Below are 15,492 nucleotides of genomic sequence, written 5' to 3'. Positions count from 1 at the left end.
TTTTTAAAAAATTTAATTTTAATAAAACATATTAACAGAAAATTTAAAATTTACTAAATTTTCTTCAAAAATTCTACTTTTGCAAATTTTATTTTAAAGAAACATGCTAATGGAAAATTAAAAAAACATATTATAATTAATTTTCTTCCTAATCCGTTATTTAATTTTCAGAAATTTTATATTTAAGGAAATGATTTAATTCAGAATCATGTAATTAAAAGTGTCATTTTTATGCATTGGAATAACAAAACAAATGACTGCCGTAAATCATCCCTTGGAAGGAGGGTGCATCTTTAGGACTAGATTAAATAAGCTAATTAAAACTCTATCATATGCATGCACATTATTAATTTTCAATTTTATTGAAACTACTTCTATATCTATAAAAGGAGATGCAGGGTTCTGTCCTCAACATCCATTCATCTAAACACATCTTGTTGTGACACCAAAATATGTCTTCATCAAACATCCCTCATGTGGTGCTACAATCCTCCTCCAACCATCACAGAATGCCTGTGATTGGATTTGGCACTGCTTCAATGTCACCCCCGAGTACCACCAGAGTGGCAGTGTTAGAGGCTATCAAACTTGGTTATAGACACTTCGATACTGCTTCAATATATGGTTCAGAGCAACCACTTGGAGAAGCCATAGCTGAAGCACTTCAACTTGGCCTCATAGGCTCCAGAGATGAACTCTTCATCACTTCCAAACTCTGGTGCACGGATAATTTTCCTCATCTTGTTCTTCCAGCTCTACAGAAAACACTCCGGTAAGTAATACTGAATGAACAAGTGATCAAATCTAATGACCATTTTTTTCTCTCACTAATTTTGAAGTCACAAATTTTAGTTACAGGTTTTAAGAAATTAAATATAAATTATTTTGTCACTTATTTTAAATTTTATTAGAGAGGAAAAGTCGCGTAAGTGTACACATAAATAACACATGTAAAATTTTTTATTAATTCAAAATTATTTACTACCTCATTCATATATACATAAATTAACTAATATAAACATTTAAAAAATATTAAAATATAAATTAATAAAAATTATATTTTATATCAATTTAAAAAAGTAATATAATAATAATCAAAGTTGATGTAATTTAATTCCACTTATATATATATATATATATTTTAGACCTTGATGCTCTGAATAATCTTTTTGGCGATCATATTCCATTTGAAAATTTCCTTCTAGACTCGAGCTATTTAATATTTTTTTTTAGGTTATCTATTTAATAATCTTTCTGGTACGACTGCAATCACGGTGCAGTTGCATGGCTCTTAATAAAATTGTGGATACATGTACCGATATATGCAGTTACAAAATTATAAAAAGGAATCACAATATTACAGCCTTTATGGTTAGGAACTATTGTTTAAAATCACGAATCCCATGTTACGAGATAAATAGATTACATTACTATTCTAGGGATACATTGTATTTTTTTTTTATAATTTTAAATCTATAATTTTAATTTTTTATTTAGTTATTTTTTATGTGATATATCAATATTATAATGATTTTAATAGTGATTGAACTTATAATATTTTATTTAAAACTAAGCTATATGCTTGTTTTATTTAATTAATTTTATAAATATTATTTTACATGTAAGATTAATTAAGAGTTATTATTTTTTTTTAAATTATAAAAATTTACAAATTGAAATAAAATATTTAATATTTAATTTTATATCTATTTATTTTTAATATAAAATTTTTATTTTAATATAAATTAACAAAAATTTGTTCTTATTCTATTATATTTTTTAAAAAAATAAGTAATTTATACAAATTATTTAAATTTAAAGTAATATTTAAATAATCTAAAAAATTCTAATTTTTTATTTTTATAATTAAAAAAAATTTCTATTATTTATATATAAAAATAAACGTACATAATTTTTTATAAACTACATAAAATAATTTACATATTAATTTATGCAATTTTCTTGATTTATATAATCGATATGAAAAAAATTACTAAATAATTATTTATAGTTAAAATGAAAATATTAATATTTAAGGTTCCTAAAAATAAATATTAAATTTTTATTAACTTATATAATTAGAATAAAAATAATTTACATATTAAAATATATTTATGTAATTTGTATAATTTGCATATTAACCGAGGTAATTATATTGATTTATACAATTAGAGTAAAAGTAATATGTATATTAAAATAAATTTATAAAATAATTATAAATTGGTAAAAATTTAAATTAAAATATGCAAGATATTGAAAATAATATATATATATATATATATATATATATATATATATAATAAAATTATAATGATTTATATATTAAATATTTTTTTAATTTATAAATTTTAATAATTTGAAAAAAAATTAATGAATGTTGACTAATGATATAAATAAAACAATATTTATAAAATTAACTAAAAAATTTAATTGTTTTATTGATTTATTACTTTATTTTTGAATAAAAGGTCATGAATTCAATTTTTATTAAAAAAAAAATTCCACATATTTAATTCTTTTTCACATAAACATCATGTAAACAATCTATGTAAGTTATAAATATGTTATATCAAAGTCAACACTTGACTTTGCATGATCAATGGACAAAAAAATCAAAATTACTTATTCTAAAAAATAAAAAATTAAATGTCCTGATTTATATATAAGGGGACCAAAATTATATATTTAAAATTAAAGAAGAATAAAATCATAATTTAATCTTATTTTAGCAAGGGAGTATTATCATATCTTTCTATAAGCATTTCTTTTTATAAAAATTATATTTAATGTCCCTTGCTTTGTATGTACATGAAACAATATTTTTGTATTGAATTTGTTTTGGAATTTTATTCTCATTTGTACTCTCGAAAATGTTATTGGCAATTTTATTCTCTATTGGATACTTGATCCTATTTTTTTCCCACTAGGATGACAATTCTACCTTGTACTCTCCAAAATTTTTTTGTAACATAATCCTTTAGCATATATAATCATTCTTTAATGGATTGTTCTAATTTTTAAAATTGATTAAAACTAATGACAAACTTCAAGACCTACGGATGGAAATTTACCTAGACCCTATGGATACCCTCAAGAAGACTAGCTCAATAGGGTGTGTTCACCTTGGGGATTTTTTCACAAAATTTAATGAGAATTAATGCAAGTATGGGTACTATAATATCATCAGGCCCATACATGCGGGTACCCGCGCACACATATATATAATTTAATTAAAATATTTCCTATAACTTAAAGTCAATGTATATACATAATTATTTAATTAAAATATTACACACACATATATAATTATATATTTCGTGTTTATAATGTAATTATAAACTTATTAGTGTCAATATGTATTTTTTTAGGTCTTCGAGAGTACTAATACATTTTGTCAAAGTCTATTAATTAGTTATTCTTGAATTTTATTAATCACAATTTTAAGAATTGTGACATTACATTCGATTAGTATGACTACGTTAAATTATATATTATATCCTAATGCCGTGTTTTGGATGATTAAACAACGATTTTTCAATTCATTTGTAGAAAAATCTTTTTTTAACAAATTGCTGAAAAATCTTTAATTAATACTTTATTACTGATTTTACACTTAAGTAAAGTATATGTAGCAAGAATGGGTATGGATCTGTAGGTCAAGTGTGTTATTTTAAACAAGGATACCAAAATAAGTATTAATTACAATCAGTAGCCATTTTCTCCAAATTACATTTTAAAAAGTTTAAACCGTATTGCAACTATCTGAGTTGCTACTGAGATATCGGTTGCCAATTCAGTTGCTGATTTGGACAAATGAATTTTCGGTCGATAAAATTTGCTATGGTCACCAACTTTTGTTGGGTGCTGTTTTTGGTCATTATTTAGCATTTTTCTAGTAGTGCATTACCCTTCCCATTATCAATATTCATATTTTCCACCATCAAAGAATGTCACTATTTATACATCATGTGATCTTTAATAATATTTTTTATATTATTATTACACACATGATATTTAATTAATAACATTTTTTTCTAACATTTCATAAGAATGTTGTTAATTTTTTTTATAATATTTAAAAATGTCATCAAATATGAATAAATAATATTAATAATATATTTTCATAATATTTTATCAAATGTTTTGTATAATTTATGTTGTTAAAGGTTTTAGCGACTTCGACTATACATAACATTTGATAAAATATCACAAAAATATATTAATAATATTTATTTATATTTGACGATATTTTTTAAATGTTATAAAAAAATTAATAACTAAGGAAAAAATATTGTTAAAAATTATGTGTTGTAAAGATGTCAAAGATAAGCTACCTTTTCTTCACAGTAGAGATTTAACTCAAGCTTTGTTTGCGTCTTTTGTATCATTGATAAATGAGTCATAATTATTAACTAAATTATTGTCACTAAAACTATTAAAATTTAACTTATTGTTATTTACCTGTGAATGTTGAATTTTCCACTATCCAGTGATTTTAGCTTTGATAATCTTCAAATAATGAGTTGCATAGTTTCTTCATATTGTTAGTTTCATTTGAGGATGTGTGAGCATAACAACGCCACCAATCACATCAATAGCTTTGATAATCCATAGTACGATACTAAAAAGAAATATAATAGTTCATATGACCCAAAGAAATTAAGTTGTTATTGTTTTGTATGTTCCAAGATGGAATTTATTAGGGTGACAATCATTTTATTTTAGTTGGTAATATAATTTGTCCAGGTTTTACTGTTTCTCTAATTTTTTTAATAAATGAATTACAACTACAAATGTAAATAACTTTTGGGCTCTAGAATTACTCCATATATATATATATATATGTATGTATTCCAATTAAGAAATGCCATTTGTGTAGAAGTAACTAACATTTGACCAAGAAAAACCAAATCCACATTTGAGTACCGTTTTCAGTAATTCAAAAAGTAAACTTGAGTAAAATGCAAAAACACTATATTTATGAATAACATTATTAATAAATAAATAAAATAATAAAAGCCCACAATATATTGTAATTATATATATAAGATATTTTGATTATATATATATATATATATATATATATATATATATATATATATATAGGTATGAAACAAATTAAGTACTATGGTGTCCATATCGATACTTATTCATATTAATTTTTGGTAGATAACTTCTAGACTCTTAAATTTATTTTAATTGAACGAGATTGCGACTATGTTTTGCAAATACCTATAAAATTTGTATAGAATTGTCATCCTAACTCTGTTTAATTTTGGCCATCATGTGCCCATTAATGAATATAACATTACATCCATTTGAATAATATACTAAAGCAAATTTTCAACGTGGGACCCAAAACTAATGTAGGTCTCTAAAGTTGGAATATTTGGATCTTTATTTGATCCACTGGCCCATTGCTGTGAAGCCTGGAGATTGGGAATTTCCTTATCCTGAAGAGGCCGTAACATCATTTGACTTAAAGGGTGTATGGAAAGCAATGGAGGAATGCCAAAAGCTAGGTCTTACAAAATGCATTGGAGTCAGCAATTTTAGTTGCAACAAACTTGAAAATTTGCTCTCATTTGCTACTATTCCTCCTTCTATCAATCAAGTAAGCCCATAAACTCCTATTGGATATATTTTTTACCTTTCAATTTAGACCAATTAAACTTGATCAACCCACTTTTGCTCACTTTATATCATCAAAAAGGTTGAGATGAATCCTACTTGGCAACAAAAGAAGTTGAAAGAATACTGTCAGGCAAAAGGTATAATCATAACTGCATATTCTCCTTTAGGATCAACGGGGTGCATGTGGGGTTCCGATAATGTTGTGGACAATGAATTGCTGAAGGAAATTGCAATGGCTCATGGCAAATCTTCAGCTCAGGTATCGATTTCTTACTTCAACTTCCTTCTTCAATCAACTATCACAGAATTTAGTTTAACATGAGGAATATTCAAAACTGTACATGTCTATGGCTCCAGAAATAAACACTTTATTGTTAATTTATTGGAAGAAGAAACATGGGTGATACTACATATGCACAACAAAGGAAAGAATACGTAGTTAATAAAAAACTTAATGGTGCATAATGATAAACACTAATTACGTAATAAATAAAAGTTCTAATCCGCTAGTTCAATTTAATCTTATTATAATTAAAATGTTTTATTAGATCCTATAATTTTTAAAAATAGTTCAATTAGGTTGTTTTACTTTTAAAAGATTTAATAAGGTCATTTAATTTTAAAATATGTTTAATCTGGTCCTCTTTTTTCTTCCATTTGCCTTGAAATTAAAAAAAAGGAAAAAAGTTGATTTTAAACGAGACTAAATTGATCCCATTTTAAAAAAATAAATTACTTAATTGAAACTTTTAAAAATAAAAGGAGTTAATTCAATCCTTTTTTAAAAATGATAGGTCCTAATTGGATCTTTTAGGTTATGTTTGACAAGATATTTCAGCTCATTTTTAGTCTTTTTTTTACCAGCTAAATAGTTTGTTTAACGGTTCGATAAATCAATTTAGTTTAGTAGCTTCTAGCATTTTTTAAAACATTATTTGGAATAGTGTTTCTTAAAACATTAGCTTCTAGTAAGTAGTTTTTATATTTTTTTTTCATTTTTATTCTCAATATATTTATCTAATTTTCTAGTTATCATTTTTAAATAGATCATGATTTTATTATTTTTCAATCATTTCTCACTTTTTAACTATTTCAACATCTAATTTTATCGAATAGATATAAGTTAGCTTTCCAGCTTCTAGCTTTTAGCTTCTAATTAGCTTTCTTGTTTTCAGTTAACTTTTCAGCTAATTTTGTAAAATATAACCTTAATAATAAGAAGACCAACTTAAAACTAAAAAATAAATTAAATGAAAAAAATATTAATTTAACCAAAATAAAAAGAAGTACATCAATATTACATAATAAGTGTATCTGTTGTTTGTTATTAACAAATGTTTATCTATGTATTGAGCCAACATTGACGTAGTCCTCTTCGATGCAATAGGTATCTCTTAGATGGTTGTATGAGTTAGGAGTTACTATTGCCGTTAAGAGCTACAACAAAGAAAGAATGAAGCAAAATTTGGAAATATTTGATTGGTCACTCAACAAATATGACAATGAAAAGATTGATCAGGTGAAGCAGCATCAGTTGAGCAAGATCGGACCAACAAAATTTATTGTTGACCTTTGGGATGGAGAAAATTAATACATAACTATGAATGTTATTTGCAACACTGTTGCAAAGCTTTGTCTTTTGCTCCAAATTTACTTTGGATCTAATAAATTTTAGGTTAGTTAAATGTGTTGGTACTTTTATTTTCTATAAGAATCCAATAAAAAAAATCTTATTCTACTGGTTTGTCTCATTACTTTACAAAACTTCAAAATACCAACAAGATAAATTATAAGAAGTTGGACGGCAGTAAAATAGGATAGAGAATGATAAACTCTTATACCGGGCACATGTTAGATAATCTCACATATAGTTTATGTCTTGTCTTATTTTATATTTGAGGTGAATCGAATAATATTATGATAATATATATATATATATATATATAATTACACTGGTATAACTTTGACAATTATTACACTATTCTATAATTTTTAACTAAATAATATTTTTGTAAAACTTATTGTTGGATTGAAAGGTTCCTTTCACATAAATCATATGTGCAAAATTTCATATTAATTCAAAATCATTTGTTACTTTATTTATATTAACCATGTCCAAAATAATTTAGTTATACACGCGCACACGCACACGCACACACACACATGCACACCCATGTGTGCACACACACGCACACGCACACACTGACACACACACACACAAATTATGATTTAGTTATCATTATTAAACATTTTTGTATATTTTCTTCCATCACCACTTTTGGTCCCTAGCATTATTTTTTGCCATTAAATAATGTCACAACGCTAGTTTCACTAATATTTTTATAACTCTTTGTGGTGGTTAAAATCCGTCAAAATTTACTTCATTGTAAAACACTTGTATGTCCAATCCCATATATAATGTGCCAAGTTAAAATGAAACGTAATTGAATAATTCAAATTGGAACTCAATTTCATCCCATAAGCAACACAATAATTAGGAACTCAATTCAAATTGAACATAATCCCCACTTGATCCTAGCACTTTTGGTATTTTTATGAGCACATGTAGTAATGATTCTCTATCTTATGCTTTTATTAGTTATCGTTCATTCATAACTAGAACTTGTTTCAAGCATTCAATCATTTGTGAAAACTAGAGTCTATACATTGTGCCTTTAAACACATGTCCAATGGACTTAATAACTCACACAAGGAATTTTATATTAAGTATAAGTGATGTCCAACCTTGTTCGATTAAGGTTAGCTAAAAAGAGAAGTGTTTGTACCAACTCTCTTACACTTTGTCTCTCTTATTTTAAATGTTAATGTTAGAATTTCAAGTATGTAAAGACATAGTAGAAGAGTAAATAAGAAATCAGAAGAGAATATTTCTCAAAGGTCATTATCGTTGAAGAGAGGTGGACATGCAATCATCTGTACTTTTATTCCTTTTCTCACCTCAAGTAAGTGACACAGTGCACAAGCCACCAACCGTGAGACAATAATCATATCAAGGAAGGCTCAAATCCCATAACAAATCTCTTCTTTGAAGTCTATAAAAGGTGATTCAAGCACTTCTATGAATACACAAAAAAATGAAGAGAAAAACAAGCCAGTGAATTTGAAGTCCTGAGATTTTGTCAAGTCATTGGATGATACAACATTTTGTTGAAATCATTATCCTTTTCTCTGAAAAGTCAATTGATTGTATTAGCGCTTAAGTGCTTATACACTTTTTGAGTGTTTTGAATCTGTGTATTCATTTCAAACCTATGTTGTTTCTAAAATCCAAGAGTGACTTAAGGTTAAACAACATTTGGGTGTTCTTAGATTCAAGGGAAGCCTAACAAGTGTACCAAAAGTGGCCTAGAGAATACTATTGTAGCCGAGTGTGGCAAGTCATAATGCTTGTTTGTAATCATGTTTTGATTAGTAGAACCCTTTATAAGAAATCTGGATGTAGCTCAGTTTGAGTAAACTAGTATAAACCTAAGTGTTTCTACTCCTCTCTACAACTATTTGACTTGTATTCTCTTGTGCTTATTTTGACACACTTTGTCACACAAGTCTGCATTGGAAAATCTTTGTGAAAACCTATTTTACTAGCATTAGATGATAATTTATGTTTCTCTTAACAAAGTTGTGTTTTCATTCATTGGACGATACTCTCAAAACTTTGTTTTTGGCATATTTATTTAAGAAAATCACTCATTATGACAAACTTTCATAATTATCCAACACACTATTCAACCCCCCCTTCTAAAGAGATATTTTCTATTTCACAATAATGAACTCAAATTGCCACAAAAAACACAAATAAAACCCTAATGTCTCTATGTTGTCCAAGGCGGGTAACATGAAGTAGCCACTATAGTGGGATCAAGATGGATGAGTTTGGGTGCAGTGGCGACAACCACGACGGAAGCCATCAAACCAATGAAGTGACAAGGAAGACATAAAGCATGCAAAGAACGAAGTTTTAGAGTCTTTGTGAACTTTTATGGAATGCATTGTTGAGACCTTGGTATTGTTGCCTAGAGAAGTAGTGTTGAATATGTTCTGCATGATCAAAATCACTAACAACATTTGCTTCATTAGGTTTGAGTTGTTCGAGGGTATCACCCCATTGTTGATAATTATAAGGATAATGCTGTTTACAAGGTAGTATAAAATGACATTGGTGTTCATCCATGTTTTTGCGAAGTTTGGATCCGAGGCGAGTCTCGAAATGTTCTCATTCACTACTCTGATCACAAAATTGATTCTTATGTTCACTAAATCTCAAAACATTAATTACAATAATATTCCTACATTTTCTCGTAAAAAATAATCTAATGGCATGTTTATGTGTTGTTTACAATGTTCTTGAACTTGAAAGTCTACATAGACTTATGGGATCTCCATAGATGTAACTCATGGACTCGACATGCAGACTTATAAGAGTTTACTTCATATAAAAATAATAACAAAATACCTATAACATACCAATTAAAAATTTTAACAACATAATAAAACAAAATACTAAACCATAAATTCCACAATTGTAACACCTTGAAATATTACTAATTATAAATCAATGTTTAATTGTATTTATCGTGTTATTTGATTATATGGTTGACTTGAATGAGTTGAGGTATGTATTGAATTAGTCATATGTGAATTTCTTGATGTGAATGTTGAGTTATGTGGATTTTTGTTGAGTTAAGTTGAAATTATGAGATTTCAAATTTTACCTAAACCTATTTCAGTAAAATCGCGATCCCGAATTCGTTAATTGTTGGATCGTCTTCAAATTTTGGCTGGAGGTTCCAAAGACAAATCTCCATAGTTTGACCATTGGGATCTTGAAAATAGCAACTTTGAATGTCTTGCTAAGTGCGAGGAGCGCGCTAAGTGTAATTCCAACCTAAGAGGGAATTGCGCTGAGCGAGAATTAACATGCTAAGTATAATTCCAACCCGAGAGGGAATTACGCTAAGCGATAATTAGTGCACAGGGAGTTGCTCTCAGCATGAATTGTCGCGCTAAGCACAAAAATTGGACTCCCGCTTAGCAAGACGAGCTCGCTAAGTGAGATCTGCAGATTATAAATACTTTCTTTAGCGTGAAAAACACAATTTTCCCCCCTCTCCTCCTCTCCTCCTCTCCAAACGCCACCCAAACCCTAACACCTCCTTCTCCACCATCCATGACCATTGTTGACCACCACGAGCCGCCATTGCTTGTCGTCGAACCTCCACACCAAGAAGAACGTTGTTATCGGAGCAGAATCCTTAGAATCCTCCTCAAGGATTCAGTGGAGAAAATTTCCCCAATCTTTCATTTCATAGCTTCTCTGAGGTAATCTTGACTTCTAAGCCTCTCTCCTAGTTAGTTTGAGTTTCTCTTAGTGTCTCTTGTGTTTTGGATACCGTAATAGGGTGTTTTTACACTTCCTTTGAAAAACACTTGAAAATGAGACATTGTAAAAGTTATCCTTTTATAACATTGATGTTATTTTTGTGACCTTCATTGAACCCTGATCACCTTGGCGTGAGCGAAATTTCAAAATGACATCTCCTTTTAGAAGAATCCGAAACACCCCTCAGCCCTTTTTGCTTTGACAAGGATATTTGACTCTGAATATTGTTATTAACCTTGTTTTTGAAATTTATACTAAATTTCCTTCAATTTGGTATATCGAACCTTGCATTTGGACTGACGAACGTGAACGAGAGAAGTCTTTGAGCAACGCAAAGAGGAACTGACGTAGAGCTCACGATAGGTGAGGGGACTTTATTATCATTTACAGTTTTTAATACCATAGTTGGGGGTTAGGAAACCTAACTATGGGGAGGTATGCATGTTCCTGTTACATGCTGGTTCTCAAGAAAACAATGTTTTTGACTAATGGGATGCAATATATCTATTATTAATGTATAACATTATAGTTTCTATTAGACTTGTATGGTCTGAAGCCTGGGGAGTGTGAATCTTAGGCATGAACTATGCATGTATGTATATGCAAAATGAGAATTACTAATGATATTATGATTGAGGATATTAATTGATGTGAGATGATGTTGTCATTGACTATTATGTTGATTTGAGTTTATGTTGTTATTGAAGATTATGTTAATATGATATGATGTTGTTGTTGTTGATAATTTCATTGAAATGAGATTAGGCAATGTTGATGTAGACAATGATATTAAGGTGAGATGTTGAAAATGTCATTGTGATGATGTATGTTGTGTATGTACATGGGGGATGCAGTGACCTTGTTGGATATCCCTGGTGGGGGAAATAGAGTGGTTAAAGAGTTTTAAGCATCTCTGGAGGGGGATGACTTAGAATCTTTAATTATCCACGGTCAAAGCATTGATGATGCCCATGTTTCATACGTTGTATATTGTGTATGTACATGGGGGGTGCAATGACCTTATTGGATATCCCTAGTGGGTGAAAAAGTGTAGTTAAAGAGTTTTAAGCATCTCTGAATGGGGATGACTTAGAATCTTTAATTATCCACGGTCAGTGCATTGATGGTGTCCATGTTTCATACGTTGTATGTTGTGTATGTAAATGGGGGGTGCAGTGACCTTATTGGATATCCCTAGTGGGGGAAATATAGTGGTTAAAGAGTTTTAAGCATCTCTGGAGGGGGATGGATTAGAATCTTTAATTATCCACGGTCAGTGCATTGATAATGCCCATGTTTCATACTTCATATGACATGGAAATAGTATAAACTTTATCAGTAAATACTTGTAATTTCTCATAAGGAGGAATACTTGTACTTGGAGGCATATTACTCGGTTTGGAACTCCCTTGAGACTTAGGCTGATCACCATAGGGGGGGTGGGGAAGTTCCCTGTGCACGACAAGGTGACTTTGACACTTACTTCCTAGTTTTCCTAAGTGAGAGTGTTGTGTGGACATGCTTAGGCTATTTCCTTGGGGATGGTACCACATTGCATTTGAGAGTTGAGGTCAGGTGCATGCATCATACTGAGCATGATTGATTGGAACTATGGATGGATGATGATTATTTGTTGAGTGTGTGTTGGACTAATGAATGCTTGTGTAAGCTTATGATATTTGTTAATGTTTTCTTACTAATTGTGGTTATTTGATTTTTGTATTAATTTCTTTTATAATAAACTCACCCCTCGCAATTTATAATAAACTCACCCCTCGCAATTTTTGTATTGTGTGGCTGGTACCTGTGATGATCGCGAACCTTTGTTCGTGGGAGCAGAATGACAGCAGTAGAGTACGAGAAGTGAGATTCTTTCGTGGAGCCGCCGAGGCGACGTGATGACGTTGAGATTATTTTGGAGGAGAGTTGTGTTTTGTTAATCAACTCCTCCATAGCTAGTTCCATAATTCTTTTTGTTGAATTGAGGAAATCACAAATTTAATTATATGTATGAACAAATTTACTTTCCATTATGTGAATGATGTGTATTGAGTTACTATACATATATATATATATATATATATATATATATATATATATATATATATATATATATATATATGTATGTATTCACTTAAGTAATGGTGCATTGTTTGGTGAATGTATACCGAAAAAAAATTTACTTTAATTTTTCATAAGCAAATTAACGGAGTTTTCATTTAAAAATTGAAATTTACTTTAGAGTGGTGATATTGTAGCGACGAGGCAGGTCGTTACAACAATACTTGAATAATCAAGTCTAGTAATGCATTACTATTAGATAATAAATTGCAGAGGTGATATTAGTGGTAGAGAATTCCTATTAATGGTTTGATGTTGTTGGAGAAAGGGGGTTTGATGTTGTTAGAGGTGATGGTTCTTCAATTCAAGAGCAACACACCAAATGGAACTATGTTAAATCCTAAACACACAGAAAACAATCCAAAACAACTTGCATTTTTTGTCTAATTTTTTTTAACTTCCTAACTCATAACTCAGTGATAAACCTGAGAGTCTACCATAAAAAGAGTTTGCACATTAATCAATTTACAAGGGATAAGTGGACTCATAAATTCGTAAGAGTAGTGAGTTAACTTGAGAGATTGATAACCATGGTTGTTTACATGTTGCTTGATTAGATTTGCAATCTTTGCATGAGTTATAATATATCACTTTTTTTATTTTGATTTGTTTTATTCATAGGTTTGATTTTGGAAGACGAGGAAAATGTTTTTTTACACTAAAGGAAGCAATTTTTGGCGATTTTTAACCGCTTGAAATAATTTAATAGCTTTCAAACTAATATGGTAAGCATTTTATGGTGGATTTGAACCACTAGAAAACAAAACCCCATTAAATAATTAAACAAATAACAAGTGGCAATCTTAGTGCCCACCACATGATCTTTTAATGCCACAAATAATAAGCAGGGACTAAAATAGGTGATGGAAGGAAAGATTACAGACTTCAACTAGTCAACCCTTGTTCAAAGACTAAAACAAAATTCTAAAAAAAATTAAGGACTAAAAGTATAGTTAACTCTATATTATAATATTATTATAACATGTATGAAATTATTTTATACATATTATAATATGTGTGTGTGCGTGTTATAATATTATTTATTCAAAACTATAATATGATTGATGGTGCAACTTTGTTTTTAGAACTGAAATAAATTTAATTCTTAAAAGATAACTTCTCACAATGATTCTAACTAAAAAATTTATGTTTTTTTTGCACGATCTAGAATAAAAATTTGTTTTGTGAATTGTTTTAAGTCAAACATGCAATTTTATATTTTCAACTTGAAAAAATATATAACTTACATGTTTAATTGTATTTTAACTATATAATACTTTAAGAAAACATGACATTTGTAGTGTGTTTTTGGGATAAAGGCGTAGAATGCATAGGCATCACATCGGGGATCTAGACATCCCAACAAAGTTAGCACCTCAAGATTTATCAGTCATATGTCAATAACTCTAAATATTATTAAAAAGAAAAGATCAAAGAACTTGTGAGAACTAGGTGATGAAGGACCAGAAAGCTACAAGAGGAGCTTAAATTGGAGTCAAAATCATAAAATAGAAATTTATGTAATTTGAGCCTAAATTGAATCTTTAATGGGCTTTTTTTTATGTTTCTAGTGATGCTTCTATTTGTTGGCTTTTTAGTTGTTGGACATTCTTACTAGTGTTATTATAAGTAGGCCTTTTGGAAATATTTGTAATCGGATATGGACCAACTAAATTTTTGCTTTGGCTAAGTGTGAGAGAATCTATTTCTCTTTGATTCTTTTGGGGAACCCTAAAATTCTTATCAAAGAAATATTTTTTTTTAGTAATTTCTCCTCAACTGATCAATCTTTGTCATTTTTCTTTTATAAAATTTCCTTTAATTTGGGTCTGTTGAGATCCTGAATTCTGATCCATAAAGGGATTCTCATTATTTGGTATTCAAAACAGGATTCACATCAAATTCTGGTCTAAATTTGCTCTAATTGTGTGCGTCATCATTTGTAAGATGGATACTCAAATCAGTTTGTGAATTTGCAAATTATTTTTAGATTTGAGCTGCTTACATTAATTGCTTATCATGTGCGTCCAAATTGGATGCAATTCCTTGGATTCCATGAATTCTAAATCCATCTAGAAGTCCAATCGTTGCCCTGTCTTGCATCCAAACCGAATTTATGTACCTTTGTGAATGTGATCGACGTATCTAATCCATGTGCCTCCGTTGAATTGGAGTCACGGTGGCAATTGCTTGCTGGTTGGGTTCAATTGCACATTCAGTGCTTCAATTTCAAAATGAAGAATTGACTTATTCATGTCTTTCTTGTGTCATTCTGCATGCAGTTGTCCAGGTGCCATATTATCTTTGTGCATCAATTTCATTCAATGATATGTTGA

At 29.0% G+C, this 15,492-nt stretch overlaps 1 protein-coding gene across 1 annotated transcript; it reads left to right on the top strand.

Moving 5' to 3' along the window:
• The first annotated feature begins 452 nt into the window (after positions 1 to 452).
• LOC100788544 (NAD(P)H-dependent 6'-deoxychalcone synthase) lies at positions 453 to 7,291 on the top strand. The gene is made up of 4 exons (XM_003547504.4): positions 453 to 772; positions 5,371 to 5,614; positions 5,714 to 5,893; positions 7,022 to 7,291. Exons 1-4 carry the CDS (start codon positions 453 to 455, stop codon positions 7,223 to 7,225), a joined length of 948 nt encoding a protein of 315 aa, XP_003547552.1. The 3' UTR covers positions 7,226 to 7,291.
• Positions 7,292 to 15,492: the final 8,201 nt, after the last annotated feature.

The sequence above is a fragment of the Glycine max genome, chromosome 15, assembly GCF_000004515.6.
Source record: "Glycine max cultivar Williams 82 chromosome 15, Glycine_max_v4.0, whole genome shotgun sequence".
Lineage (NCBI taxonomy): Eukaryota > Viridiplantae > Streptophyta > Magnoliopsida > Fabales > Fabaceae > Glycine > Glycine max.
This window is presented reverse-complemented; position numbering and strand designations above follow the sequence as displayed.

What these genes read in the sequence shown, in the direction of transcription:
- LOC100788544 (XM_003547504.4), top strand. Translation starts at nt 453, where the DNA reads ATGTCTTCATCAAACATCCCTCATGTGGTGCTACAATCCTCCTCCAAC. An exon ending in GCTCTACAGAAAACACTCCG is followed by an intron (nt 773 to 5,370) that starts GTAAGTAATACT and finishes AAACTAATGTAG; the next exon opens with GTCTCTAAAGTTGGAATATT. An exon ending in TTCCTCCTTCTATCAATCAA is followed by an intron (nt 5,615 to 5,713) that starts GTAAGCCCATAA and finishes ATCATCAAAAAG; the next exon opens with GTTGAGATGAATCCTACTTG.